General features: G+C 33.8%; 1 protein-coding gene and 1 long non-coding RNA gene across 10 annotated transcripts; one reads left to right on the top strand and one right to left on the bottom strand.

The window, feature by feature from the left end:
* The first annotated feature begins 339 nt into the window (after positions 1–339).
* On the top strand, positions 340–4,301 carry LOC143226779 (uncharacterized). The gene is made up of 2 exons (XR_013014735.1): positions 340–609; positions 3,106–4,301. It is a non-coding gene; the product is annotated as an uncharacterized LOC143226779 (long non-coding RNA).
* On the bottom strand, positions 2,450–25,888 carry LOC143226778 (protein enabled homolog). Of its 9 annotated transcripts, none has more exons than XM_076458183.1 (9): positions 25,219–25,888; positions 24,676–24,813; positions 23,853–24,021; positions 23,309–23,480; positions 11,648–11,681; positions 10,677–10,827; positions 9,910–10,046; positions 7,243–7,356; positions 2,450–2,580 (listed from the first exon to the last, which is right to left on the bottom strand). In XM_076458183.1, exons 3-6 carry the CDS (start codon positions 23,982–23,984, stop codon positions 10,755–10,757), a joined length of 411 nt encoding a protein of 136 aa, XP_076314298.1. In that variant the 5' UTR covers positions 23,985–24,021; positions 24,676–24,813; positions 25,219–25,888; the 3' UTR covers positions 2,450–2,580; positions 7,243–7,356; positions 9,910–10,046; positions 10,677–10,754. The 9 variants fall into 9 exon arrangements, with proteins under 9 accessions (XP_076314298.1, XP_076314293.1, XP_076314299.1 ...); XM_076458178.1 differs by lacking the exon at positions 24,676–24,813 and adding an exon at positions 4,313–4,387; XM_076458184.1 differs by having other exon boundaries at positions 25,383–25,888.
* Between the last annotated feature and the right edge of the window lie 1,688 nt (positions 25,889–27,576).

The raw sequence follows: 27,576 nt of genomic DNA, 5'->3' as shown, positions 1-27,576 counted from the left end.
TTAATTTGGTAATGAATGTTTACATGTGAAGTGACTGTTTAATTTGGTAGTGAATATTTCCATGTGAAGTGACTGTTTAATTTGGTAATGAATGTTTACATGTGAAGTGACTGTTTAATTTGGTAATGAATGTTCACATGTGAAGTGACTGTTTAATTTGGTAATGAATGTTCACATGTGAAGTGACTGTTTAATTTGGTAATGAATGTTCACATGTGAAGTGACTGTTTAATTTGGTAATGAATGTTCACATGTGAAGGGACTGTTTAATTTGGTAATGAATGTTTCCATGTGAAGCGACTGTTTTATTTCCATTTCCCTTTGTCATGTTTGAACTCTTCTTGAAGGACCTCATCATGTAGGAAGTTTTTACTGCTTGCAATCCTTTACTTCTCTTATTTGAAATGCAGGAATTTTCAGTTATTCGTATAGAGGTCGCTCACTCTAGTTGGCCTTGTACCAGATATTATCACCACAAAGTTGTCCGACAGTATATCAAATGTTGTGATCATGCTTATAGTGGGACGTGAATCTTACGCAGTTTGACAACTACTGAATGCCTTTTACGTTTGAATATTTACAAGGTGAACTTCCTGTATCCTTTACAAGGTACGTGTAATTAAAATGACTCTTCGTTTCTTAAAGGTATCTTGTGTTTTGGCCGTATCTAATTAATGATAATAAGTCTTTTCTCTTCTAGTAGTTTCTCTTTTGTTTGCTACTACCTTCCAGATGTATCTTATCCATATCGGATATTCAATATCATTTAACAACAAATACGTTACATTACGTCACAGATGTTATTTGATTATTTAAAGACTATTGCAAATATTCGCTTGAGCTATTAGCCCTTTTTTTATTAATATTAACTTGACTAGTAACAGATCTTTCATAATTCAGCTACGCAGATTTCGATAATATTCGTTTTTTTCTGTCGCATAAGGATTTTTTTTTTACAAATTGGGAGGGTAAACTCTCACTTATATCAAATTTAATATTTCCTATGCCACAATGAACATTTTTTTATTATTATGTTTGGGTTCTAGAACGATCGATTAGAGTCTCACGTCGTGATTGGTTTAGAAAAATCTATAACCAGTAGTCAACATTTCAAATACGACAAAATGAGTTCAATGAAAATAATTAACTTACGTAAAGGTACATATGACGTTTTGTGTAAAATCTGCACGTGACGGAGAAAAATATTTTCGGGTTTATCGTACAGGAATTATTGAAGATGTAAACATTTCAAGACAAAACTATCGCAGGCCTGCGTTATCTTCGAAATTAGTGTTTGTACTTCGTAACTTATCGGTACCGTTGTAAATTTCTTAAGGTAATATTACCGACGTTGCTAGTTTGAATTTATATATTCCTAGACTTCGTTATAAGGTCTGCCAACCACTACTTCAAGTGTATTTGACAAGTTATAACAGGATTTATATAGACAGTAAATGTTAGACGGTGTCATGTGTGATTGATGACGTAACCACCGAGAAAGATAGCTAAATTTTATGGTTAGCTTGTGATATGTAAACATTATATTTAATCAAAGATAAAGAATTGAAGTGAAGCTTTCCGGGATATTAATTAATAGTTGCAAAGTAGGAATTATTACAACGTTTCAGACAAATCTGCTTGAATGTCCACGAGGTACATTAATTAATAAGTCATATAAAGTAATGTAAATTTGATCTAATAAGTTTTATTTTCTTTGCGATCTGCAGAAAAACCTTACATGATATAAAAATTAATATTATTTTCGAAACCTGCATAACTGAATTATGGAAAATCTGTTGTTAAAAAACAAAACAGCTTTCATGTATTTTTAAATTTGCAGCGTTGTGTAATTAAATAAGAAACATTGAGAAGTTTTAAAAATGTATCAGGTGCAAACTGTGTCCTGAGTCAGAGCTGTAAAACTGGTGAGTTACAAGATATAACAGTTTTTTGAGCGTGGGTAGAATGTTAAGGGACTAGTAACATTGTAAGTCAGTGTGACAAGGACATGTGTGGTCATTGTATTGAGATAAACCATGAGTACAACAACTTGTTGGTAATAAAGTACAGGGGAATTTTACATTGAAACAACATTTTGTGTACGATCTTCTGGATACTTAAAAATGTTTATAATAATACTTTAAGTTTTACAGTTCTGATACTAAAATGTTAATTCATTATGGCAAAATGTGTTCAGTATATTCACATTATTTCAAATGTTGGGAGTGAAACACTTCTGGCTACCTTTGAAGCAATTAAGACCTGTACTTTGTTAAATAATAGTTTTATTAAAGTACAAGTTCTTGGAACATCTGGAGTTCATGTGCCAATTCTTATAGTCCAAAAATCTTCTATAGTGAGAACTATTGTTTTCAGGAGTAAACAGCAAGTACTGGTTGAAGGTTTTAAAAGTGAAATGTGAATGGCTTTTAACTAGAAATGAGACAAGTTTCACAGAAAGAAGTGACATTTATTATTGAACAGATTGGCAATACCTTGAAGTCATGCTGTCTTTTTCATATTCCAAGTCGTATTTAAAACAGTTTCTGATGTATCAGTTTTACATGTATCTCTCCAATCCTAGGGTTATTACAAAGTTGGATGTTAGATAATTCCCTGCTTATTAAATACTTTAACAAGATAAAACTAATAAATGATAAATCAACCATTACTCGGTTCAACCTTTTCTACATGAAAAATATGCAGTTTAATTAATTATAAATATTTAAAACAAAAAAAGACTCATTTTGAAATGGTTTAGATGACTTTCTGTAGCAAGTTTGTTACAAGGTAGTGTTTTTGAATATATGAAAGTAAACTTCAGTTTATAAAAATTAGATCCTTCACTAAAACAGACAATCAAGAGAGCTACTGGAAAACACTAGTACACTACCTGAAAGTCCCAGAAATTGAAAGCTAAATGAAATCTAAGACAAGTGAACTTTCTGAACTATATATTAAAATACCTCTCAAAAAAGCAACAATGTTATTTATTTATTAAAAAAACCTAGTAGGAGGATAAACCAAACATTTTGGAAAAGTGTTTCTGTAGTATCATACCTAAACTTAACCCATGTGGTCTACATGCTATTTTTTTATTTCTAGACAGTAAAACACTGGACCCATGGGGAAAAAGAAATTAACCTGAGGTCATTAAATGGTTGGTTTGTTTTGAATTTTGTGAAAAGATACATTAGAGTTGTCTGTGCCAGCTGTCCCTAATTTAGCAGTGAGATTGACCAGAACATTATAATGTCCCATGACTGAAAAGGCAAACATGATTGGTGGGACAGGAATTTGAATCCATGGCTCTCAAACTGTGAGTTAAGCACCAGAACCAGATAATGGTTGATACTTCATTATTTATCACATTATGTATTCAAACTTTCTGTTGCTAAATAACAAACTGAAAATTACAAAAAATAGTTTTATAAATATTAACAGTCTTAATTTTTCCAATTCAAACTAAGTGGTTCACATTATAATCTTTGTTTAGAAATGAATAATGTTCTTAACATATGTTCTTGTTAAATACACTTCTCAACTATAAAGCTGTTTATATATTTCTCTATAAATACATTAACAAATAACAGAAACGTCTAAGATATTTTCCATACAAAATGTAAGGATTCAATGAAGTTGTTTTGTCAGGAGAAATCCAAAATGAAAATCTTTCATTTTTAGTTGGAAAAAAATTGAGTTACATAACAACAACCTATGTTTAAAAACATAATACAGCTTATAATAGGAAAAACAATGTGTAGGTGTAGAGTTTCAATTTTGATCTATATTTCTTTCAGATGAGTGCTGGATTGATAGCTGTTGTTCACTGATTCAAATCTATGGAAAAATGTCTATACAAACTAAATCTTTTTACAGAAGGTATCTGTGAATGCATTAAACTCAATTTCAGCTTATCTGTAGCAAGGTTAGCTTGTTCTACTTACAGATATGAATCCAAATTATACAACTGTTTTGTACCATTTTTAAAAGTGAACCATATATTTAATATAAATACAACACATTTTAGAATGCCTGTTACTAATTTCTTGAGGAATGAACATTGAAGTAAGTACTTATTTTAAGTAATTATTTCTGAAAAATATTTTTCATAAAAAATTCACAGTGCATATATATTCAAAACTATTTAGTGATATTTTTTATGCATGTATATACACACACACACACACACATACAAGCATATACGTATAAAATATCCTTTGGTTATAGACTTAATATTTATTTGTGTTGATTTGTACTCAATTGTATCATTAAAAAAAATAAAAACATACAAGATAAAAGAGGTCTATACCTGTTAATATTTTCTACCGCTACTGTATGACCTCTTTTGATATGATGAATATATTAAGATGAAACCAGTCCATTTCTATCATATCAATATAAAGTACAAAAATTTGTTATAGTTGCACATTGTCCATGTCATTAATGCTAATTTAATGGTGTTTCTAATCATGCATTACATACATTATAAGTATTTTCATTTCCTACTTTGAAAATTCTTGAGCCACACAAAAAATCTTTTATTTCTAATCTCAAAAATATGTTTCTTTAAAAATTCTAAAGTGTGACATTATAAAACTCTCATACAAAAGTCAAAGCATTTCAGAATGAAATTCTAACAACTATTCAGAATGTCAGTTTAAAAAAAATCTAAAATTAGGTTTTCTACCCTGGATAAGCCTACATGATAGTTGCATTTATAAACCTGGTTCTGATAAGCTCTTTTAAAAATGTTGATAAATTTTAATTTCAACACAAATATTTTGGAACATTAATTTAACCTTGATGATGGATAAAAACAGACATTAAATGTAATTAACATATTTTGTTTCTTTTGAATGACTTATCAAGGAATTATGTTTTTGTGATTGTGGTTTTTCTTTTAAAAATTAAATTAACGTTTCCTGTAAGTGAATTTGTTGCTAAGATACCAACATGATGAATTGGTCCTAATTTGTTAATTTACGGTTGACGTACATGTACTGCTAAGAAGCATTTAGCAACCCTGTTGATGTAATAGTTAGAAACATTTGTTTGCAATCATCCAAATATCTTATTTGCATTAAATTTTTATATATTCTAAACAAAATTTAAATGTCATACCAGGTTCTTTTGAATATGTAACACACATCTGCCATATTTTTAACCCTTTTTGGCCTCATGACATTATTCTGGCACTTCTATGTTTGCATTCATAACAATTAGTAACTTGTAAACCAAACAATGTTTATACTATATTACATTTACAATTCCTAATGCAATAAAAACAACTACATGACTTGATAAAACTTTGGAATGGACAGCAACTGCCTGTTGTGGAGACAAGTGTAGAGGATGACATTTTGAAAGTCTTCAGCCTTTCATCTTCAGGTCCTGAAGACATTTGAAACATTGTCCTCTACACTTGTCTCCAGAACAGGTAACTGCTGTCCTTTCCACAAAGTTTTAGCATGAATACTCTGCCTAAACAATCTATCAAAGAAAAATTACGTGACTTAGCTTTAGACAATGCATTACACAATATGCCTTGTTAACAGTTGGCCCGATATCCACGTTTCACATACTCTTCTTAATAATAAAACAATCACAGACCTAATTACATCAGGTGCTAATGCACTTTGTTGAAAGGAATTCTGCAATATATCACAAACCACTAGAACTAATATAAATAGGTAATATTCACTTGTATCTTATTTATAAAAGTTAATTCTATAATTATTTAGTAATTATCCAGTTACCTGAATTAAGGCATGTGTCAGACATAAATTTCTCACTTAATGACTACAAATTTAGAAATGTACAACCTATATCAGTATAAAAGGCAGTTATGACAATGATTAAACTTAGAGGAAGAAAACAATCCTAGTTTCAGATACTGATGTTAAAACTTAGTTTTTTTTCATTTTTACAGTATTTAACATCACTAACTTAAAGAAATTAAAAAGTAACAAACCTGTACACAGACCCCAGATGGTATCAAGTTTTTATCTATCCAGACAAGAAGTTTAAACATCAGGAATTTGTTTTTACTACTTCATCCAAAACAAACATCAGTTTTATATATTTGATAGTACCTTTTTTTCATCTTTTTATTTTAACTTGGGAGAGCAGTCACCTTCCCACAACTCTCTGCAGGCAGTGAAGGTGTGGCACGTTATGGGCTTCAGCACTTGCATGTTAATGTGTTTTGTTCATGGCTTGAAAACTTATGGTTATATGTACATTCTAGATCTGAACAAGTTTTAATTTGTGTATGATTTCAGGAAGGAAATTATAATTTTTTTGAAACTTAATAAAATCATTTGCCCTTGAAATAAAACCCACAAGACTCTAGACTGGAAAGATTTAATAGATATAAGATATTTAAGAAACAAATGTAATAGTTTTAGCTGACAAAGTTGTCACTTTTGGGAGATAAGTCACCAGAAATGAGTGTTAAATACCCACGTGATTATAAGGTAGTACCAGTATCAATACTGTGAAGACTACTAAAGAACCTTCTATGTTTCTCCCAGTGGAATTTTAATTATTAGAAATGAAAACAATGTTTCTAGTAATATCATGTTGTTGAATACCATATAAAAATAGTATTGTGTGGTGATATACTGGTATATATGATATACACTTTAGTTTTGTTTGGTAATGTACTCATACACAGTTTAGTAAAGTTTGTTCCTTAATGGATGTGCACCACTAGACTACAACAGTTTGCATCTTCTAGCTCTTTTCCAAATAACAGTTATCTTAGCTACAGTTCAATCTCTGAAGTCCATAGTGTTAGTTAGAGAAATCCACTTATAAAAGAAGTGAAAAAAAACACAGCTTTAAAATAGGTGTTTTACAAAATGGCACGAGTACTTAGATTCAGTAAAATAAATGAGAAACAGTTAATATACAAAAAACAGTTCAGGAATTATTTATAAAGACCACAGGATGAAAACAGAATATCATCAGAGAATGAGCACAGTTTTGTATAAGTTAAAAATAATAAAAAACCAAGACAGTAAAACACCAGAAATGTTTCAAACATAGAACATGTCACAGCTAAGATTAACTGTTCAATGTAAATAAGTTATATACTAGAATTTAACAAAACCTTTTAACAACTCGTAGAAACTGCAATAAGTGTAAAAATACAGTGCTGACATTCAAGTACAAACATAAATTGTCAATGTAAATAAGAAATATGACCACTGTTTACACTAACACACAATTACTTACTATCTTCTTGGATGGCAATATATATTTTGTTTAGGAAGCAGTGACGTGAAAATGTTGGTCTTCCTGTTTCTTGGTTCATTAGATCCTACCTTCTGGTGAATTCTTTTCTGATAACTTTAATAATAAACCAACAAAAGTTATTATAAAAGAAAATACATATTAGAAAATAATAACTGGTAAACAAATGAGAAGAGAAATATACAATTCACAAAAGATTAAACAAGTGGTTTAAGTTTCTTCCAAAACTACTTGTACAAGTTTTAAATATACAATTCACAAAAGATTAAACAAGTGGTTTATGTTTCTTCCAAAACTACTTGTACAAGTTTTAAATATACAATTCACAAAAGATTAAACAAGTGGTTTAAGTTTCTTCCAAAACTACTTGTACAAGTTTTAAATATACAATTCACAAAAGATTAAACAAGTGGTTTATGTTTCTTCCAAAACTACTTGTACAAGTTTTAAATATACAATTCACAAAAGATTAAACAAGTGGTTTATGTTTCTTCCAAAACTACTTGTACAAGTTTTAAATATACAATTCACAAAAGATTAAACAAGTGGTTTATGTTTCTTCCAAAACTACTTGTACAAGTTTTAAATATACAATTCACAAAAGATTAAACAAATGGTTTATGTTTCTTCCAAAACTACTTGTACAAGTTTTAAATATACAATTCACAAAAGATTAAACAAGTGGTTTATGTTTCTTCCAAAACTACTTGTACAAGTTTTAAATATACAATTCACAAAAGATTAAACAAGTGGTTTATGTTTCTTCCAAAACTACTTGTACAAGTTTTAAATATACAATTCACAAAAGATTAAACAAGTGGTTTATGTTTCTTCCAAAACTACTTGTACAAGTTTTAAATATACAATTCACAAAAGATTAAACAAGTGGTTTATGTTTCTTCCAAAACTACTTGTACAAGTTTTAAATATACAATTCACAAAAGATTAAACAAGTGGTTTATGTTTCTTCCAAAACTACTTGTACAAGTTTTAAATATACAATTCACAAAAGATTAAACAAGTGGTTTATGTTTCTTCCAAAACTACTTGTACAAGTTTTAAATATACAATTCACAAAAGATTAAACAAGTGGTTTATGTTTCTTCCAAAACTACTTGTACAAGTTTTAAATATACAATTCACAAAAGATTAAACAAGTGGTTTATGTTTCTTCCAAAACTACTTGTACAAGTTTTAAATATACAATTCACAAAAGATTAAACAAGTGGTTTAAGTTTCTTCCAAAACTACTTGTACAAGTTTTAAATATACAATTCACAAAAGATTAAACAAGTGGTTTATGTTTCTTCCAAAACTACTTGTACAAGTTTTAAATATACAATTCACAAAAGATTAAACAAGTGGTTTAAGTTTCTTCCAAAACTACTTGTACAAGTTTTAAATATACAATTCACAAAAGATTAAACAAGTGGTTTAAGTTTCTTCCAAAACTACTTGTACAAGTTTTAAATATACAATTCACAAAAGATTAAACAAGTGGTTTAAGTTTCTTCCAAAACTACTTGTACAAGTTTTAAATATACAATTCACAAAAGATTAAACAAGTGGTTTAAGTTTCTTCCAAAACTACTTGTACAAGTTTTAAATATACAATTCACAAAAGATTAAACAAGTGGTTTAAGTTTCTTCCAAAACTACTTGTACAAGTTTTAAATCAATTATGTGTGTTGAATGTCTTGGTCATTTGCCCTGGGGTCCACATCAGGTTGCTAATTGAAATGGAACTTCAACACAAAAGTTTTACTTCCATTTATTCTACTGTTACTCTCTGTATACATTTTTATTGCTCATATCTAACATTATTTGAAAACTTGTCTGATTATTTGTGATTATTCTAAACTATATTAATCAATAGCAACCTACAGTCAGGGCAAGCTATGTATTTGTAAGAAAACTGGAAAATATCCCAGTAATGAAGACAATTATATTTTTCTTACTTATAAAGATTAGGAAGAGTTTCTTCATAAGTTGGGAACTCTTGCTGTTAACGATTTATTCTAAGTGGAACTTAAAGCATGCCTCTGAAGCTGTATGTGACTTCATTCAAACTCTGCTTAGCAACCTATGATTTCAAAGCCAATCAATTTTCTGGTTTTAATACAAAATGTTTAAACAATGTAATTTTAGAAGTAGAATTATAATTTTACTTTAATGATGATGAAATATTGTACTAAGAAACATAATTGAGGGCACTTCAGTAATAATAGTTATTATAGGGTTAAAATTAACACTGGGAAATTTCTTTATAGAAGAATTAGCACAGTAACCAAACTACTATCTAGTTTAAGAGGACAAGAGCTATCTAGTACAAACTTACAATGATTGTGTTGCCTAGAATATCACTGTAAGAATGACCATTATTATCTGCTTACTCCAAATATAAATGTCTCATTTCTATATATTGTATATAAAACTTACAATGAAAATAAACAAACATCTGTCCACTAACAACTAAAGTACATTAAAAGGACATTGCTTCTGAGTATTAGTTACCCCTCAGCCTCGTGAATAGTTTATTTATCAATTAGAAATATATAAAATGCAGAAAGTAGATGTCTAGTAATCAATGTTTCACATTTTACAAAACGGCTCACTCTATCCACATTTGAGATACAAGAAGAATCTTACCTTCAATATCTTGTTTCATTTTTATAATTTCCTTCTTGATTTTTATTAATATGTCCTATTTCAGTTTGTCTACAGCTACTAAGTGATTTCTGCTAGCTATACGCTTGTCTGTGCTTTCTAGTGACTCCAAGAAACTCCTGTTATATTTAACATGTAATAAAAGAATGGTGATTATATTACTTAATGCATAATACAAAAATAGTGACTATATTTCTTAACAGAAATGGTAACTATACTACTGAACATGTAATACAATAAAGGTGACTAAATTATTTAACATACAAAATAGAAAATGTGACTAAATTACTTAATATCTAACACTGAAATGGTGACTACATTACTTAACACAACATAATAAAGGTGACTAAATTCTTTAACACATAAAACAAAAATGTCACTCCATTATTTAATATCTAACACACATTGCAACTATATTACTTAAGACATAACACAGTAAAGGTGACTAAATTATTTAGCACATAAAACAAGAAATGTGACTGCATTACTGAACACACAACACTAACCAGGACTCTGGTATTTACCACATAACATAGGAACAGATCTATAACTATGTATGTGCAGTAACCAAGCTTATGATTTTCACCTCGTACATCAACTGGTTTAGCATTTTAATAGTTGACCATGTTCCATCACATTCACTTTATTCTATTACGTAAAATCTTTAAATTAAAAAGAATAAAGGTTTTCATTTTGTTACAGTTTTACAGTTTTTATAATTTCTCAACTTAAATACACTCTTCACCCACCTTGTGTCTCTGAACCACCACATTTTTCAGAACTGAAACCATTAATAGAACTCGCTCATCCTCAAGACTTTTTTCCATCTATGCCTCATTTGTTGAGCTCTCCGTCCTGGTGTTAGAAAAGTTACACAAGGTGAGGCTTTCTTTAAAATACCTGTTGGATATTTTAGTAAAGTAGTTTTGTAAAGTGAAAGTTTAAAAGTCTGAATAATTAATACCACATACCTGTGTGAGACAAAAAAGGTATTGACCTTTTAACAAACTGATAAAAATATTTAGTGGTCCTGTGTTACACAAACAGACACGTTTTCACATTAGTAATCAAATTACTGATACTAACAGTGTACTTGGTGTGTTCCTAAAACCAACTGACAACCATATTAACACCTGAGGAAAAACAAAATAAGAAATGTTTATAAACAATTTAAAATGATTAGAGACAAACAAGAATTAATGATTATTTTATATACAATTATAAAAATAAGACAGTTTCCAGTTACAAAATTACATTGAAATACCAATAAATTATCATGCAATATAAAATAGTTTTTAATACTGAACATTACACAAGTGCCAAGTAATTTTAAAATTAAAAGTGAGTTATGGTTTAGACATTGTAGCATTCCTTATGTTAAAATATAGTTCAAATCAACTATTTTGTACATCTACAATCACATATTTTAACAGCTGAAACCTATCAGTTTATGTATAGCATTCTACCAACAATAAATTATTCAACAATAGAAACCAAACACTTTTCTTATTATGCTCTATCAGCAATACGTTTTTCAACAGTTTAAACCTACCAGTTTTTGCATTTTAAAGTACTATCAATAAACTTTATTAACAGTAGAAACCTGATGGTGTTTTATTTTGTTCTAATTGCAATAAATTGTTTCAACTGTTGAAGTAACTCAGTTTAGTAATTTCCCAACAATAAATTTCTCAACATGACAGGACAGCCTTGTACTTACTTGTCTATACTGACCATTCTCCACTTGTGCTCTTCTAAAGAGAGAGAGAGAGAGATATAAAAAGAACATTTTCAGTTTATCTAGAAAACAACTAACTGATAGATTTTTAATTCCACAGACCAGTGAATACTGAGTAGCAGTGACAATAAGTTGTAAAGGTGGTTTTTCATTGTTTATAAGATGAACTAGCCCAAACTAAAGTTTATTCTTTACCTCTCTCTCTATAGACAGATTAATGATACATTAATTACTCTCACAACGTAAAGTAATATTACAAGTTTATCAGTACTCATTTCTAGTGTTCTTTCTGGCTGTGTTTGAAAGTATTAAGATATTCTAATAACCATGAATTTAATCATTCTGAAACAAATCACAAACCTGTACACTCATTGACATCTTATAAAGTGTGTTACATATCACATTTTGTTCAAAATAGGCTTTGTTCTTTACTTAACAATTTGTTTGAAATGAGACATTTCTGTATCAGTAATCTGTTCACAAATTCTGTTTCAATATTTTGTCATTGTCACAATTCTTGACACTTCCATCTGTGTATCCTGTAAACTTCTTGTTACCTCCATATCTTTTTTGTTATCACTATCTCAGTATTTCCACCTCTGTATTTTCATCATTTTCTAAATATTTTTCTTTATCACACTTTTCAATACATCCATCACCGTATCGTATCACACTTTTCAATGCTTCTGGACTATGAATATGATAGTCCATGCTTATATTTCATTGCCATAAGATCACTCACCTAAAGCTTTAAGATGTTGTATTATAAGATTTATGATGAAATCTCACTATTCAGTTAGATTAGCCCAAGTCATAAAGGTTGGTATTGTGTTATTGACTAGCTGCATTTTCTCTAGTCTATCAGCTCCAAACTAGGAACAGTTATCTTTGACAGTTCTTTGGTAAATTGGCATCAACATGTCAAACCATAAGACACACATTAGTACTTCCACCTTTTTGACTCATTACTCAGCATGAATAAAAGTTAACAGACATCATGTTACTTGATCTCTAGTCATTACCAAATGTGAAGATTATAATGAAAATATATTACCACACCTTATCACTGGCAGATGGAAAGAAAATATAGGATAAACCTTAATATAAAAATAAAAAAAAGTTGTGTTGTATGCATTCCTTGTCTGTAGTAGTTGACCACTTTAACAAACATTTGTTTGCATATATTGTGTTTTTAGTGCAGAAAAAGTTACCTTCTGGCCAATATTTTAGTTATTTCATCCATAAATCCAACTGGAGCAGACCATGTTATATCGTTTTCAGACACGTAAACACAGAGGGCATTTATAATCACAATTCGGGGAATTCCAGGAGATTGTAACAATACTTGTGCATGGAAATGCATTATGTTAACATAATAGTAAATTATCAAAATGATTTATAAGTATAATGAAATGATTTGGGGGGAACATACTTCATTGATTAGTTTTCTGTTTTGTTGAAAAGCTTGTTTCCCAAAAAAAATTTAATTAAACAACACTGAACACTTGTCAGATTTCTTATATTTTTTATTCAAAGAAGGAACATGTTTCAAGCTAGCATTTTCCATTAGATCATACAGCTTACAACATGGGTTGCAATCCAGTGAGGGAAAAAGACTATCTAAATCTGAATAAGAATGAACAGATTGTAATTGTTCATGCAGGAATGGGGCAAAGCAGAAAGATGGTTGACCTAAATAATGGTCAATCTCTTAGCTAATAATCAGAGATAAATCTAATGACAGGTCTCCCCCATCCTCAGCCAGTGAAAAAGTGCTTATAGTAGATAAGAGACCCAGAGTGGTGACAATAATCCTAGAATTCTTGGTAAATAATAATTGAAATAAACTGTTTGGTAGATAAATACAAATGTTAAAAAAAATATAAAAAATAAAGACTGGAAAGTAAATTGAAGTTAAGTTCTTTGGCTTTATGAAAAAAAAAACAGCTTCAGAAGCTTATTACTGGAACAATGGTTGCCCTTCATCAAGTCAGTACAGGAAAGTTGTAATACAGGAGTTTATTGCAATGATGGAGCACACAAGAGAAAACTTCAAAATGTCCAAATACAATCACTGAAAATGAGAATCAATAATTTCATAGAATAGAGGGAGTCACATGCATAACAAGAGTGTGTGTTACTCTCGTTGGTGGAGGGTTGTTGCATGATAGTCAAGGTGAGAGACACTATGGGATGTCTCATTTCTAATGGAGGGGAGGCAAAAAGGTTTGTGGCAAGTATACAATAGTCTACAAATAGAGGGCAGCACTAAACGGAAATTGCTAATTATGCAAGTGAATTTAATGTACTGTATCAGAAAGTTGGTGATTGTTCAATCCATTCTTTAATTTTAATATATTTGATGCCTCTGTGGTTTTAACTATATTTCTTTTTTCAGAATAAAACCACTTCATAATGTTTATAAACTGTTTGTTAATTTACAATTAAAGTTATTACAATCTGAGAAAAAATGCATGGCAATTTTTTTAAAGTCCCATCTTAAATTTTCATCTTTGAACTACCCTATTAAAGTCTAGTAGACATAAAAGCACTGATGTGTGAAATTCTTTATGTAAGTAGATTTTAAAGTTTTGATGATTAAAAACTCAGTAGTAGTATAAGTTAACACTTGATGATCAAATGTAAGAATCTTACAAAAATATTTAAAAGGTAATGTTTCTTATTCTTGGAAAGATGTGTGTTTTAATAAGTATGCTTTTGCATTATAATGAGTTGCAACACGTTCATCTATTTTAATATAACAATAAAATGTAGAAAAAGATTAAAGGTCCATAACCCTATAAAAACAAATTCAAGCTGAAAACAAACAATGCTTAAAAATCCAACTCTTCAGTAGTTGAACAATTAAAATGTGTTATCTGCATCATCTCCAGTGATGTACTTAAATAAAAGAATTATTATATTAGAGGACTTTCAAGATGGTTAATCATAAAACTAATAGCACCTAAACAATCTGGACCACTCTACCTTCACTGTCCTCAGATTGACTGTTTGAATAGCAGCAGCCAATGAGACGGGAAAACCACTAGAAGAACATTGTCTGGGAAGTGTTTGGGAACCAATAAGATAAGGAGAAGGTGGTGCTAGAGAAGTCTCTTGCCATTACATTTTGTAAGATACCCAATGTGATGAATCTATACATTCTAATCTTACAACTTTTTATTTTTTGGAAACTTGTATTTCTAACGATACTATTTTCTGTGTTAATTTTTAGTTCTGATCTGTGTAGGTGACTTGATCAGAACTTACTAATGACTACAATATTACATACTATACAAAACTAATTATTTAACAGCTCTCCATATCAACAATAAAATGTTTGGTGGAAATGATCATACACATACAGAGAAAAAAAACATACCAAACACATGATCCTGATGGAAAAGAACATCACACAGAGAAAAGGACCATACCATACACATGATTCTGATGGAAAAGAACATCACACAGAGAAAAGGAACATACCATACATATGATTCTGATGGAAAAAACATCACACAGACACAGAGAAAAAGAACATACTATAAACATGATTCCGATGGAAAAGAACATCACACAGACACAGAGAAAAAGAACATACTATAAACATGATTCCGATGGAAAAGAACATCACACAGACACAGAGAAAAGGAACACACCATACACATGATTCTGATGGAAAAAACATCATACAGACACAGAGAAAAAAACATACCAAACACATGATCCTGATGGAACGGAACATCACACAGAGAAAAGAACCATACCATACACATGATTCTGATGGAAAAAAACATAACACAGAGAAAAGGAACATATTATACACATGATTCTGATGGAAAAGAACATCACACAGACACAGAGAAAAGGAACATACTATACATACGATTCTGATGGAAAAGAACATCACCCCCTCGGTGTGGATTCCTGTACGTGGTGAGGGGACCTCCCAGGGAAGGTTCTATTCTTTCTGGTTACCTCCTCTGGGATCTAAATATCCACCCACGTGTTTGCCGTGCGTGGCGACCCGTGAAGAGGAGGAAAGGATCCTGGTGGTTGAGGGGTCCAACCCTAACACACCACTTTGGCCTTGAATTCCTGTAGACGGGCAACCTTTGGGTGGCCCCCTTGGGTCAATCGGCTGGTCCAATTGGGCTAGCGTCAACCAAGTACCAGTGTTGGAAGTTCTCAACAGGTGTTGTGGACATTGTGTCTGATGCTGATGTTTGAGTATAGTACTCACGAAATCCTGGCTTTGCTGCAATGTCCTTGCATGACATTGTAGTGTGTACCCTCGTAGGGCTTCATGGTGGGTGGGGTCAGTGGGTACTGAAATTTTTCTTTTTTCTTATGGATCCTCCTACGAAAAATTTAAATAAAATAGTAAAAATACAGTCAATAGGTAAAAGACCACGTCTTGAAGACTCTGAGCAGCAATCTTCAACATCTGTAACACACGTACCTCATTTTCTTATATTACATTCTTTTTCAGAAAAACCTTTCAGGCAAATGTGCCCCATTTTTTCAGAAGGGACTAGAGGGACTTGCTGGCTCTCCAAAGTCAGTAAAGAAGATTCGATCTGGAGACATATTGGTTGAAACATCCACATCCCAACACAGTGAACTCCTTTTGAATTCAAAGGCAATAGGGATGTACCTATTGAGATAACCCCTCATGCTACCTTGAATTCATCACGAGGAGTTATTGTTAAGAAGGATTTGAAGAATGTCCCCGAGTCAGAAATTCTTGCTGATTTCTCCACTCAAGGAGTTTCTTCAGTGAGACGCATCTCCACTCACAAAGATGGAGTTGCACTGCCAACAAATATCCTCATTTTCACATTTACATCACCATGTGCACCTGCCACCATCAAGGTAAGTTATCTAAATTGCAGGGTATGGCCATACATTCCAAACCCCCTCTGATGTTTCCAATGTCAGAGGCTCGGCCACTCAAAGACGTCACGTCGTGGTTCCCTGACGTACTCATTGTGGTGGCAAGGACCACAATGCCTATGAGTGTGACACAGACCCACATTGTATCAACTGCAATGGTTCTCACCCTTCCTACTTTCATTCTTGCCCAAAATGGTTAGAGGAAAAGAGGTGCAGCATTTGAAAACGACTCATAACATTAGTTATCCTGAGGCTCGGAAATTGCTGTCCGCCTCTTCATCTTGGAAATATGCTGCTGCACTTCGTTCCACAACTACTGTGGGAGTGCAGACAGATCTCTCTGTGCCTCCAAGAGAATCGTTTTAAAAATGAAAAGCCTTTTGACTTCCATGGTTAAATAGGTTGATGAACCAACTTCAACACCCATTTCTGTTCCTCCCATACATTCCAACAAACCCCAAGATCCACATCCTTTCATTTCAAATACAGGCATTTCTTCAGATACATCTTTTTCTCCCACCCCAAGATGCAAAACAATCATTCATTTGCGTCCTCAGTCACTGGAACCCCTTCCAATAACAAAGACCTGCCCAATCGACCCATGGCTGGATCCATGGAGGTCGATAGACCTCCTCTGAATAAGGACAGTAAGGTGAAAAGACGTGGTCATAAACAGAATGGTTTTCCAGCCACTTTCCCTACCTGCCATTAAAAATGGCCACCTTAATACAATGGAACTGTCGAGGTTCACATTCTAATCTTGATGACATCAAAACACTGATTGCTTCCTATCATCCTGTATCTCTTTCCTTACAAGAAACATTTCTGAAACCTGCCGATACAGTCACCTTTTGGCAGTTTTCTCTGTACAGAAATTACAGGCTGTGTGATGGATGAGTACATGGTGGGGTGGCACTGTTGGTTGATTAGCATGTGCCCACCCTGTCTTTGTCACTCAATACACCCTTGGAGGCCGTAGCCGTCCACGTTTCCTTGGATCATATCATCACTGTTTGTTCTCTGTACCTGTCCCCTGGAAAGACATATGATCAATCAGACCTTGATGCTCTCGTTGAACAGTTGCCGTCTCCTTCTCTAATCCTGGTGGACTTTAATGGACATCATACCCCCTGAGGAAATGCTGTTATTGACAGGAGGGGTTGCTCTGTAGAGCATATGCTCTCTGCTCACAATCTTTCTCTTTTCAATACTGGTTCTTCCACTTATTTTCACACACCTAGGCAGTCCTTTACCACTATTAATCTCTCAGTTTGCTCCCCTTCTTTATTCTCCCATTTTTCATAGAGGGTTGACAATAACCCACTAGGCAGAAATAATTTTCCTATACTTTTGAGAGAGACTGGCTGTGGTGGTTGCCACCCTACCCTCATGCTTCAGTGGAAGCTGGATCAGGCAGACTGGTCCACTTTCACTGCTCACGCAAAACTTGATCCCGCCATCGTGAGTCAGCCATCAATAGACAACTGTGTGGCAGCAGTAACTGACTGTATTATACAAGCAGCTGCTCAGTGTATTCCTAAAACCTTGACACGTTTTCCACGATATCCTCATCCGTGGTGGAATCCTGCCTGCCACATGGCACGGAAAGCTCATAAACTGGCCTGAGATACTTTCCGTAGATATCCCACACTTTCGAACTGCATCGCTTTCCAACAGGCCCATGCACATGCAAGGTGGGTAAGACGTCAAAGTCAGAAGGAATCTTGGATTAAGTTCACAACTAGCATATCTTCTACCACCAGTTCCAAGGTCATATGGGACAGGATTTGAAAGGTCAGTGGGCACTACAATTCTGTCTCCCTCTCAATCTTACTCTCTGATGGTCAAGAGGTAACTGATGTCCGGAGCATCGCCGATACTTTAGGTGAAAGCTTTTGCTAGGTGTCTAGCACTTCTGCTTGTTCCTCCACCTTCTTGGCCATCAAGACTCAGGCAGAGCGTTCACCTCTTTCCTTTCGAACTGACTGTCTCTTTGAATATAACTGTCCTTTTACACTGGTGGAACTGAAAATGACCCTTCATCGGTCTGGCAGTACATCTGTTGGACCTGATGATGTACACTATGACATGCTGCCCTATCTCTCTCCTGCCTCTCTTGATATTCTTCTAATTGTTTTTAACCGGATCTGGCAGGAGAATGTTTTTCCTAATGCCTGGCACCAGGCTATTATCTTACCTTTCTCTGAGCCTGGGAAAGATCCCAAGATTCCTTCAAACTACCGTCCAATTGCTTTGACGAGCTGTCTCTTTAAGACCTCAGAGAGGATGGTTAATGCTCTTCTTGTTTGGTTCCTTGTATCGAACAACCTCCTCTCACCCACCCAGTGTAGGTTCCGACAACAGCACTCCACTACGGACCACCTAATTCGACTTGAAACATCAATCAGAGAAGCCTTTCTCAAATTACAACATCTTGTATCAATATTCTTTGATAATGAGAAGGCTAATGACACAACATGGAGGTATGGCATATTTCGAGACCTCCATATATATATATATATATATATATATATATATATAGGTTATGTGGCCATTTACCCATGTTTATTAAAAATTTTTTAATGGACAGGAGATTCCAAGTTTGTGTGGGTTCGACACTTTCTCATTCTTTTCTGCAGGAACTTGGGATCCCTCAGGGCTGTGTTTTGAGTGTCACACTTTTCAGTATAAAGATTAATGCCATCACTGAACAACTCCTTCTCACTGTTGCAAACGGACTCTGTGTCAATGACTTTCACATCTTGTGTCAGTTGTCAAACATGAGATATAATGAGCAGCAACTACAAACTGCCCTCAATCATGTACTGAAGTGGACCATGGTGAACATCTTTAATTTCTGTCTCTCTAAAACCACTTGCATGCACTTTTGCTGCAAACGGGTATTCACCCTGATCCTGAACTCTGTATCAGTGAAGTTTTGCTGCCAGTGGTCCCTGAGACCAAGTTCTTGGGGCTTATTTTTGACCGTAAGCTGATCTTTATACCACACTTAAAGCAGCTACGGGTCAAATGCACAAGAGCACTGAACATCCTCCGTGTGCTCTCTACTACCAGTTGGGGAGCGGATCGATGTTCTATGTTAAAGATATATCATGCTCTTATTCGATCAAAACTCGACTATGGATCAATGATCTATGGCTCTGCCAGACCCTCGGCCTTATAGATGCTGGATCCCATTTATCATCAAGGACTTTGACTCTGCACTGGGGCTTTCTGCACCTCCCCAGTTCAAAACTTATACGTAGAATCTCATGAACCTTCTCTGCACCTTTGCCGTTTGCAACTGTCTTTACTATATTTTTCAAAACTTCATTCCTTACCAAAGCATCCCACCTGGGGATGTGTTTTCCTTCCTCAGTGGGCCGTACTTTTTCAGAACAGCCGATCTGCTATTGCTCCTTTTGGCCTTCATCCAGGTGCAATTGGATGAACTGGGTCTGTCCTTGGATATTTTTAGTGGCCCATTTCTCATTAACATCTACTTCTATCCTGTTTTTCTGGATACCAGGCCACGTTGGTATTCGTAAAAACGAGCTTGCAGACATGGCAGCTTAATCTGTCTGCTCTGGCACTATCACCACTGTGCTTATTCCATACATGGACTATGGTCCTGTATTCAAGGCTCGGCTCTGTGCCAACTGTCAGTCCACTTGGAGTGAGCAAGGCGACAACAAGCTTTTCCAAATAAACCCCCATATTGGGCTTTGGCTATCTAGCTTCCGTAAGATTCGGAAGGAGGAAGTTGTTCTAACTAGACTATGCATTGGTCACAGTTTTTTATCTCCTTGTTTTCTTTTATCTGGAACTGTTGCACCAGTGTGTAGTTTGTGTAACACTCAAGTCACTGTAAGCCACTTTTTACTTTCTTGCCATCATTACGATTCTCAGTGATGGCACTATTTTAAACATGTTCTGTCCCAGGGTTTGTCTGTAACATTGGACAGTGTTATTGGTGATGGTGACACTGTCCACCTTGATAAAGTTTTTAGTTTTTTAATGGCCATTAATCTTTTTAATCTTATTTAAGTGTTTGATATTTATTCATTACACCTTTTTAATTGTTGTTACCTTTTAAGAGTCTCAATCTTTCTAGTTCAATTTCAAATTGGAAAATGGCCAAAACATTAAATCACTCGACACCAGGACTGGAAAGGCCAACTTCAGGTGACTAACGCTGCTGTTTGAACTATCTATTTGAACTATCCATTAGTTGTCCTGGCGAGTTGTTATTACAATTTTGCTGCATGTCTTTTAACATTTTTATTACTTTACCTTTTGGTACTGGCCATAATGACACACAACCCAGATCCAGGACTGGAAAGACCAACTTCAGGTGACTGACGGTGGTTCTTGTACTTACCTGTTAGTCTTCCTGGTGGGTTATGATCATTACCATTATGCTACAGAAAGTCCTATACAACTTCTCTTTCTTTGATTTCTCCCTTAACATTGTAAACTAGGTGTCAACATTGGTTTTATGCTTTTTCTGTTTTTCAATGCTGTTTTGTTTTACCTTCATTCCCTTTTATGTATTTTACTACATTTAATTTATTTTTACTTTTTTACCGGACATTTGGCACAAATAGACTAGCTGTTTTGTGCCATAAAACACTAAATCAACCATCCAACCAACCAACCAAAGAATATCACACAGAGAAAAGGAACATATACACGTGATTCTGATGGAAAAGAACATCACACAGAGAAAAGGAACATACCATACACATGATTCTGATGGAAAAGAACATCACACAGAGAAAAGGAACATACCATACCCATGATTCTGATGGAAAAGAACATCACACAGAGAAAAGGAACATACCATACACATGATTCTGATGGAAAAGAGCATCACACAGACACAGAGAAAAGGAACATACCAGACGTGTTTCTACATGGCCATTTTGAATTGGCTGGCCAATTTGTTCATTGACTCGTTGTTGGTACTGTTGGACTTGATAGATTGGTTGCTGTTGTTGATGAAGTGGAGACACTTCTGGTGACTGTGAAGATCTTAGAAGCATGAAATTTGAGTAAAAATCTTAACATCAGAAATGTTTATTAAGATTGTGAAAAGTTTCAACATACGTAGAACACTCAAAAAAGTTTCAACTTTGTTGACACTTCAACAGTATTCAGTGTTTTATTCTGATTATCACACAAAACTTTTATTTTAAATCTTCAAGTCTGAGTCAGTTTTCTACTTTTTATGTTTTTAACGTGAACATTGTTTGTTTGTTCTGAAAATTATTCAAAGCTACACAATCCTAATTTAGCAGTGAAAGACTAGAGGAAAGCTGGCTAGTCATCATAATCCACCACCAACTCTTGGGCTACACTTTTACCAATGAATAATGGGACTGACTATCCTATTATAATGCCCCCATGGCTGAAAGGGGGAGCATGATTAGTGGGACAGGAATTCAAACCCATGATCCTTGAATTGTCAGCCAAGCACCATAAACACCTGGACAGGCTCTAACATGAACATTGAGAATACTGATCAAAGAACAAAAACATTGGAAGAAAATACTTGAGTAAAATATTTAAATATACAGTAGAAACATTAATGCAAAAACCCTAACAAATGGAACTTCTTTGGCAAGAGTTCTATTTCTCCAAATATTTGCTAAACAGACAAGAATCCATTACTACAAGGTCTATTATTTTTATTTTTATTCTGAACATATTGTTAGTTTGTTTGTTTTTCATTGAACATGCTTTTCATTAAACATTTTCTATATGAATTTTTAGCAAACAAATAATAAAAACACCACAATATGTTTTTGTATGTTATGAAAAAGAAGCACTTAAGAATTTTTTTCCTGTTAAACACAAAGCTCAATAATTGACTATTTGTGCTCAGTTCACCAAGGGTATTTGAGTCTGATTTTTATAGCATTATAAGCCCTCAGTTTACCCCAAACCACCAGGGAACAGTTTAACAGTAATGCACCAATGAGGAAGTCATGACTGTTATATAGGCTTTCATAAAATAAAAATAAAAATATGAAAGAGAAAGCCATCACAATTAGTAAAGCTAGTGATGCTATCCCATTTGGGATTATGCTCCTCAATAACCCTGTTTATGCTCTAAGTTAGGCTAAGGCTGGACTGAAGAGTTGATGAAATAAGCTAAACAATTTTATCTGCTACTTTAAATTGTGTTAGAGACATCAAATAAAATGGGCATAAGAAATGGATTACAACACTTCACATTAGTGCCAGAATGCAGTTGGGTTGGAATCAGTTCCTTGAGACCAAAACCTTAGATCATAAGCAAGACAACAACTAGGGAAATCACCATATGAAATATTCCTAACTGGTTTCTTGTCAAGCTTGAGTTGATATGTAACCAAATGTAACTATATAAACTTTAAGAACTTTCAACATCCTACAGTGTAGCTAACACTGAACCCAGGATAAATTAAATACATATTTTCTTTGGTGTTGAATTCTGATAATTCATTTGTACATTAAAATGTTAAGAGATTATTAAGTGAGGCTTCCATTTCAGACCAAAATACATAAAATAATTCAAACAGGACAATGTATTAATATCACCATCTAATTTCCACATTGCTATAGCCTATCTTTATCTCTTGCGTGACACACATGATTGTAATAGCTACAGAGATGAACATCAACAGGTTGCAATTAACATCTGTTAATCAACATAGTTCGCTCAAGCTTTCTGAACTTTCAGTATCATCGGCACATACTTACTGTTCTTGTCAACAGCTTCCAAAGCCTTCAACATGGGTAATGCAAAAATACAAGCATCATCTTTGCTGCTACAGTTGAGACCATGAACGTGACGGTTATCTCTCCACTGATGAAACATTGGGGTTGCCTGGTTGTATTGCAATCCTTTTAGAATTGCACAGTTTAGGACAACCTGAAAATTACATAATAACAATAAAAAAATGGCTTAAATAAATATTTTTATGATTATTTTTACACACAAAAAATATACAACAGCCCACAAAGCCAATACAACCACAGGTAAATAAAAACTGAGATCATATCTGATCAGAGTTCATGCAATTGTAATCTTAGATTTTAATATAAAAATACTGTTTAGAAATCAGTGCATTCTCCTCTTAATATTACTTAAGTTCCTTAACTACAAACATTTACTAATTTAATATTGTTTTTTTCTTTAAACCTTCTTGATCTGTTTATAAGGTTTTCACTATTATTAACATCTTAAAGCATTGTAATAATGCTTTTACAGTACTCACTTCAGCCAATCAACAAGTCCACTTACTTCATGATCTTGAAGTTTCCTTCCAACAATTCGGAAGGTGTTTTGAACAATATGTTGGTAAATATGTACTTTAGAAAGTCCACTGGAGGATCCACTAGGTAACCATTGCTGGCTGAGGTCATCATAGACCATGACTGATGCTCTAGCTGAGGCAACAGACTGTTCTGAGCTGTAGGAATAAATAGTAGTTCCAATCAGTTGGGAGGTCTATCACTGTACTGATAGATATTAAAAGTACAGAAAAATTGGTTTCTCAGCATATAGCTTGTTCAGGATGGAACACATTATATTAAAACAATTGTAAATATGCAAATCAACAAGTCACACATTATATATTCAGGGTGGAATGGCATGTATCACAACTACTTATTGACACTGGTTGGCATTTTTATAGGTAGTAAAACTACCATTAAATACTGGTTGTTATTGAGATCAGTATGTAACAGCCCTTTTTGGTGCAAGAAATTCATGCTCTCAGATCATAATGACATGCTCAAATTAGAACTATACAATCTCCAAGTCTGGGGTGTTTCTTATACTTAATAGTAGTTAAAAAACAAATGAATATGGATCAACTTTGGACATCAGGACCATCCAGATAAACCAAGAATAAGTCACATCCCAAAACTGATAAGCAAAGTATGGAATCTTGTAGCATGACAAAAGTCATGAAAAAATGGTCAGTTAGCAAAGCAATCCACATGTCAAAGGCAATATTATTCAACATAATCAAGAAGGATCATCATCTGGAAATGAGTCCAATGGAACATGAATACACCAAGATTAGACTTCCACTGATATCTCCTATTCAACTTTCATGTACCTCAAGCAGCTGGGGAATGAAGCAGGGTTCAAGCTATTCCATATGAAGACATCCTAGTCAAGTCACTGGATACAGCACCAATGAATTTCTATGCAAACGAACTGTTGAAACAGTTATGGAAAAACATTGTTCTTGTACCTAAGATGGATTGGAGAAAGTGTGCAGATTTATAATGAAACTGTTTGGAATAAAAACTATAGTTCAAGATTATTATCAAGATGCACAGTCTCCAGACAGAACATTACAGAACTTGCTGACATGAGATGTAATGTCATGGAAGACCCCAAAATCATTTTAGCATTATCATATTTTATTAATAATAATAATGGTATATGGTCAAGATGATCTAGTTTTGAGGAAAACATTTTGAAAACAAATTGTTTTGAAAAAAGGTTTTTTTTTAGTATTAAAAAGTTACTAAATAAATCATTTGTTTTTCATTGTAAAGACATCTAACCTACCATTACAGTACAACTATGAATACATATCTTATAAGAAAAATTAGTTTTTATGAGAATTAAAACAATAATAAGTGATACATACTCGGATTGCATTTAAATGAATTTTTTTGAAATACTCGGAAGTTGGATTTTTTAATTGGGAGTGTTTGATTTGTAGATGCCGTTTTAACTTTGCTGGATGCAAACTACTGCTACTCAACACTATTCTACATTCATCACACAACCCACTAAGTCCATCTTCATTACCTGTCCATGTAAAACTGTATTAAATAAAACTTTCATCACACTTTCTTCTATTTCTTGTTTCGCTACTTCTTGCATCATCCTGCGTTGAAGTGCTTGCACACGACAATAACGCCGATGAATTCTTATTAGGCCTAGGCTTAGGAAGATTTTTACTCGTATCAGATTTATTACTGATATTTAGCCACATCTATTATAAGGGGGACAACTAATTAATTTGTCTAAAACATATTCTTATATCTTTAGCACTTCAAAAGTATTTACACGGACACAAAACAGCTTAATGAAAACTCGTTCAAGAACTTGAGTTTTTTCATCATACAATGACATGCTGACATAAGACTGGTGTTGCTATAACGAAGTCAGAAATAAAGATTTGTGGAAAAAAAGCTCAGCTACTAGAATAATATATATTTCTAAAGAAAGGTAACCTATTACTTTAATTTGTTTTTTAACAAATTTTAAAGCCAAATAACAAACTATTAAGCCAGATCTGACGTGCATCTAAATCTCGATGCGTATGACGTCATAGAGCTCATTGAAACCAAGTTTTTCTAATTAAACTACAACGAATCTAACCTAACGTAACAATTACTGGTTATAATTGTCCTAAATATAATTGTACTTCCTATAAATTTACTTTCAAATTGAAACGATTGATTGTTGTTTTTGAATTTCAATCAACGCTACTCGAGGGCTGTATGCGCTAACCGCCCCTAATTTAGCAGTGTAAGACTAGAGGGAAGGCAGCTAGTCATCACCACCCACCGCCAACTCTTGGGCTACTCTTTTACCAACAAATAGTGGGATTGACCGTCACATTATAACGTCCCCACGGCTGGAAAGGCAAACATGTTTGGTGCAACGGGAATGCGAACCCGCTACCCTCAGATTACGAGTCGCACGCCTTAACCCACCTGACCATGCCGGGCCGAAACGATTGATACTGCATCACAATGTTTTAAATTTGGACAAGTTTCATCTATGACGTTGTATTTCATTTCGTTCAAGAATCAGCCGCTAATCCAGATTTGGCTTTCAAAAGACAGTTGGTACTACTACTCAGGGCTGACCGATGTTTATACGAAAATGGCCCGACATGACCAAATGTGTTAAGACGTTCGACTTGTAATCCGAGGGTCGCGGGTTCGAATCCCGGTCGCACCAAACATGCTCGTCCTTTCAGTTGTAGGGGCGTTATAATGTTCCGCTCAATTCCATTATTTGTTGGTAGAAGAATAGCCCAAGAGTTGGCGGTGGGTGGTGATGAATAGCTGCCTTCTCACTAGTCTTACACTGTTAAAAGCATGGCCAAACGCGTAAGGCGTGCGACTCGTAATCCGAGGGTCGCGGGTTCGCGCCCGCGTCGCGCTAAACATGCTCGCCCTCCCAGCCGTGGGGGCGTATAATGTGACGGTCAATCCCACTATTCGCTGGTAAAAGAGTAGCCCAAGAGTTGGCGGTGGGTGGTGATGACTAGCTGCCTTCCCTCTAGTCTTACACTGCTAAATTAGGGACGGCTAGCACAGATAGCCCTCAAGTAGCTTTGTGCGAAATTCCAAAACAAACAAACACTGTTAAATTAGGGACTGCTAGCGCAGATAGCCTTGAAGTAGTTTTGCGCGAAATTCAAAAACAAAAACAAACATAAGAAAATTACTAGGTTATTTTGCATTTTCAATGATGCATGCGTTCTTGAGATGGTGTCACATCAACTATCAACTAGTGAGGCCACTGCTGAAGTTGATTGAGACCGTATTAACACTTTCACCTCAAAAACTTCCCCTAAACTAAATAAAATCGTCTGGCGTTTGGCAGAATGAAATATTAAAAGGCCCAATACACGATAAACGTATTGTATTGAAGTTATAATTTACTTTTTGTACAGCGTAACGTGATTCAGTTTTATAGTTTAGGAAAAAATATTAACATTCTAAAATTTCCTCGCGGAGCCCCAGATAACTATGGCGGAGCGCAAGGGCTCCGAGAAGCATAGTTTGAAAACCCATGGTATAGAACATATCTACTAAATGATACATTACCCAATCTAGAACATCCCTTATGAATGATACATTACACTATTTAGAACATCTCTTCTGCATAATACATTACACTATCTAGAACATCCCTCCTCAATGATACATTATTCTATCTAGAACATCTCATCTGTATAATACATCATACTATCTAGAACATC

This window comes from Tachypleus tridentatus, chromosome 9, assembly GCF_004210375.1.
Source record: "Tachypleus tridentatus isolate NWPU-2018 chromosome 9, ASM421037v1, whole genome shotgun sequence".
Taxonomy (NCBI): Eukaryota; Metazoa; Arthropoda; class Merostomata; order Xiphosura; family Limulidae; genus Tachypleus; species Tachypleus tridentatus.
Note: the sequence above shows the minus strand (reverse complement) of the source record. Positions and strands in the feature narration are given on the sequence as shown.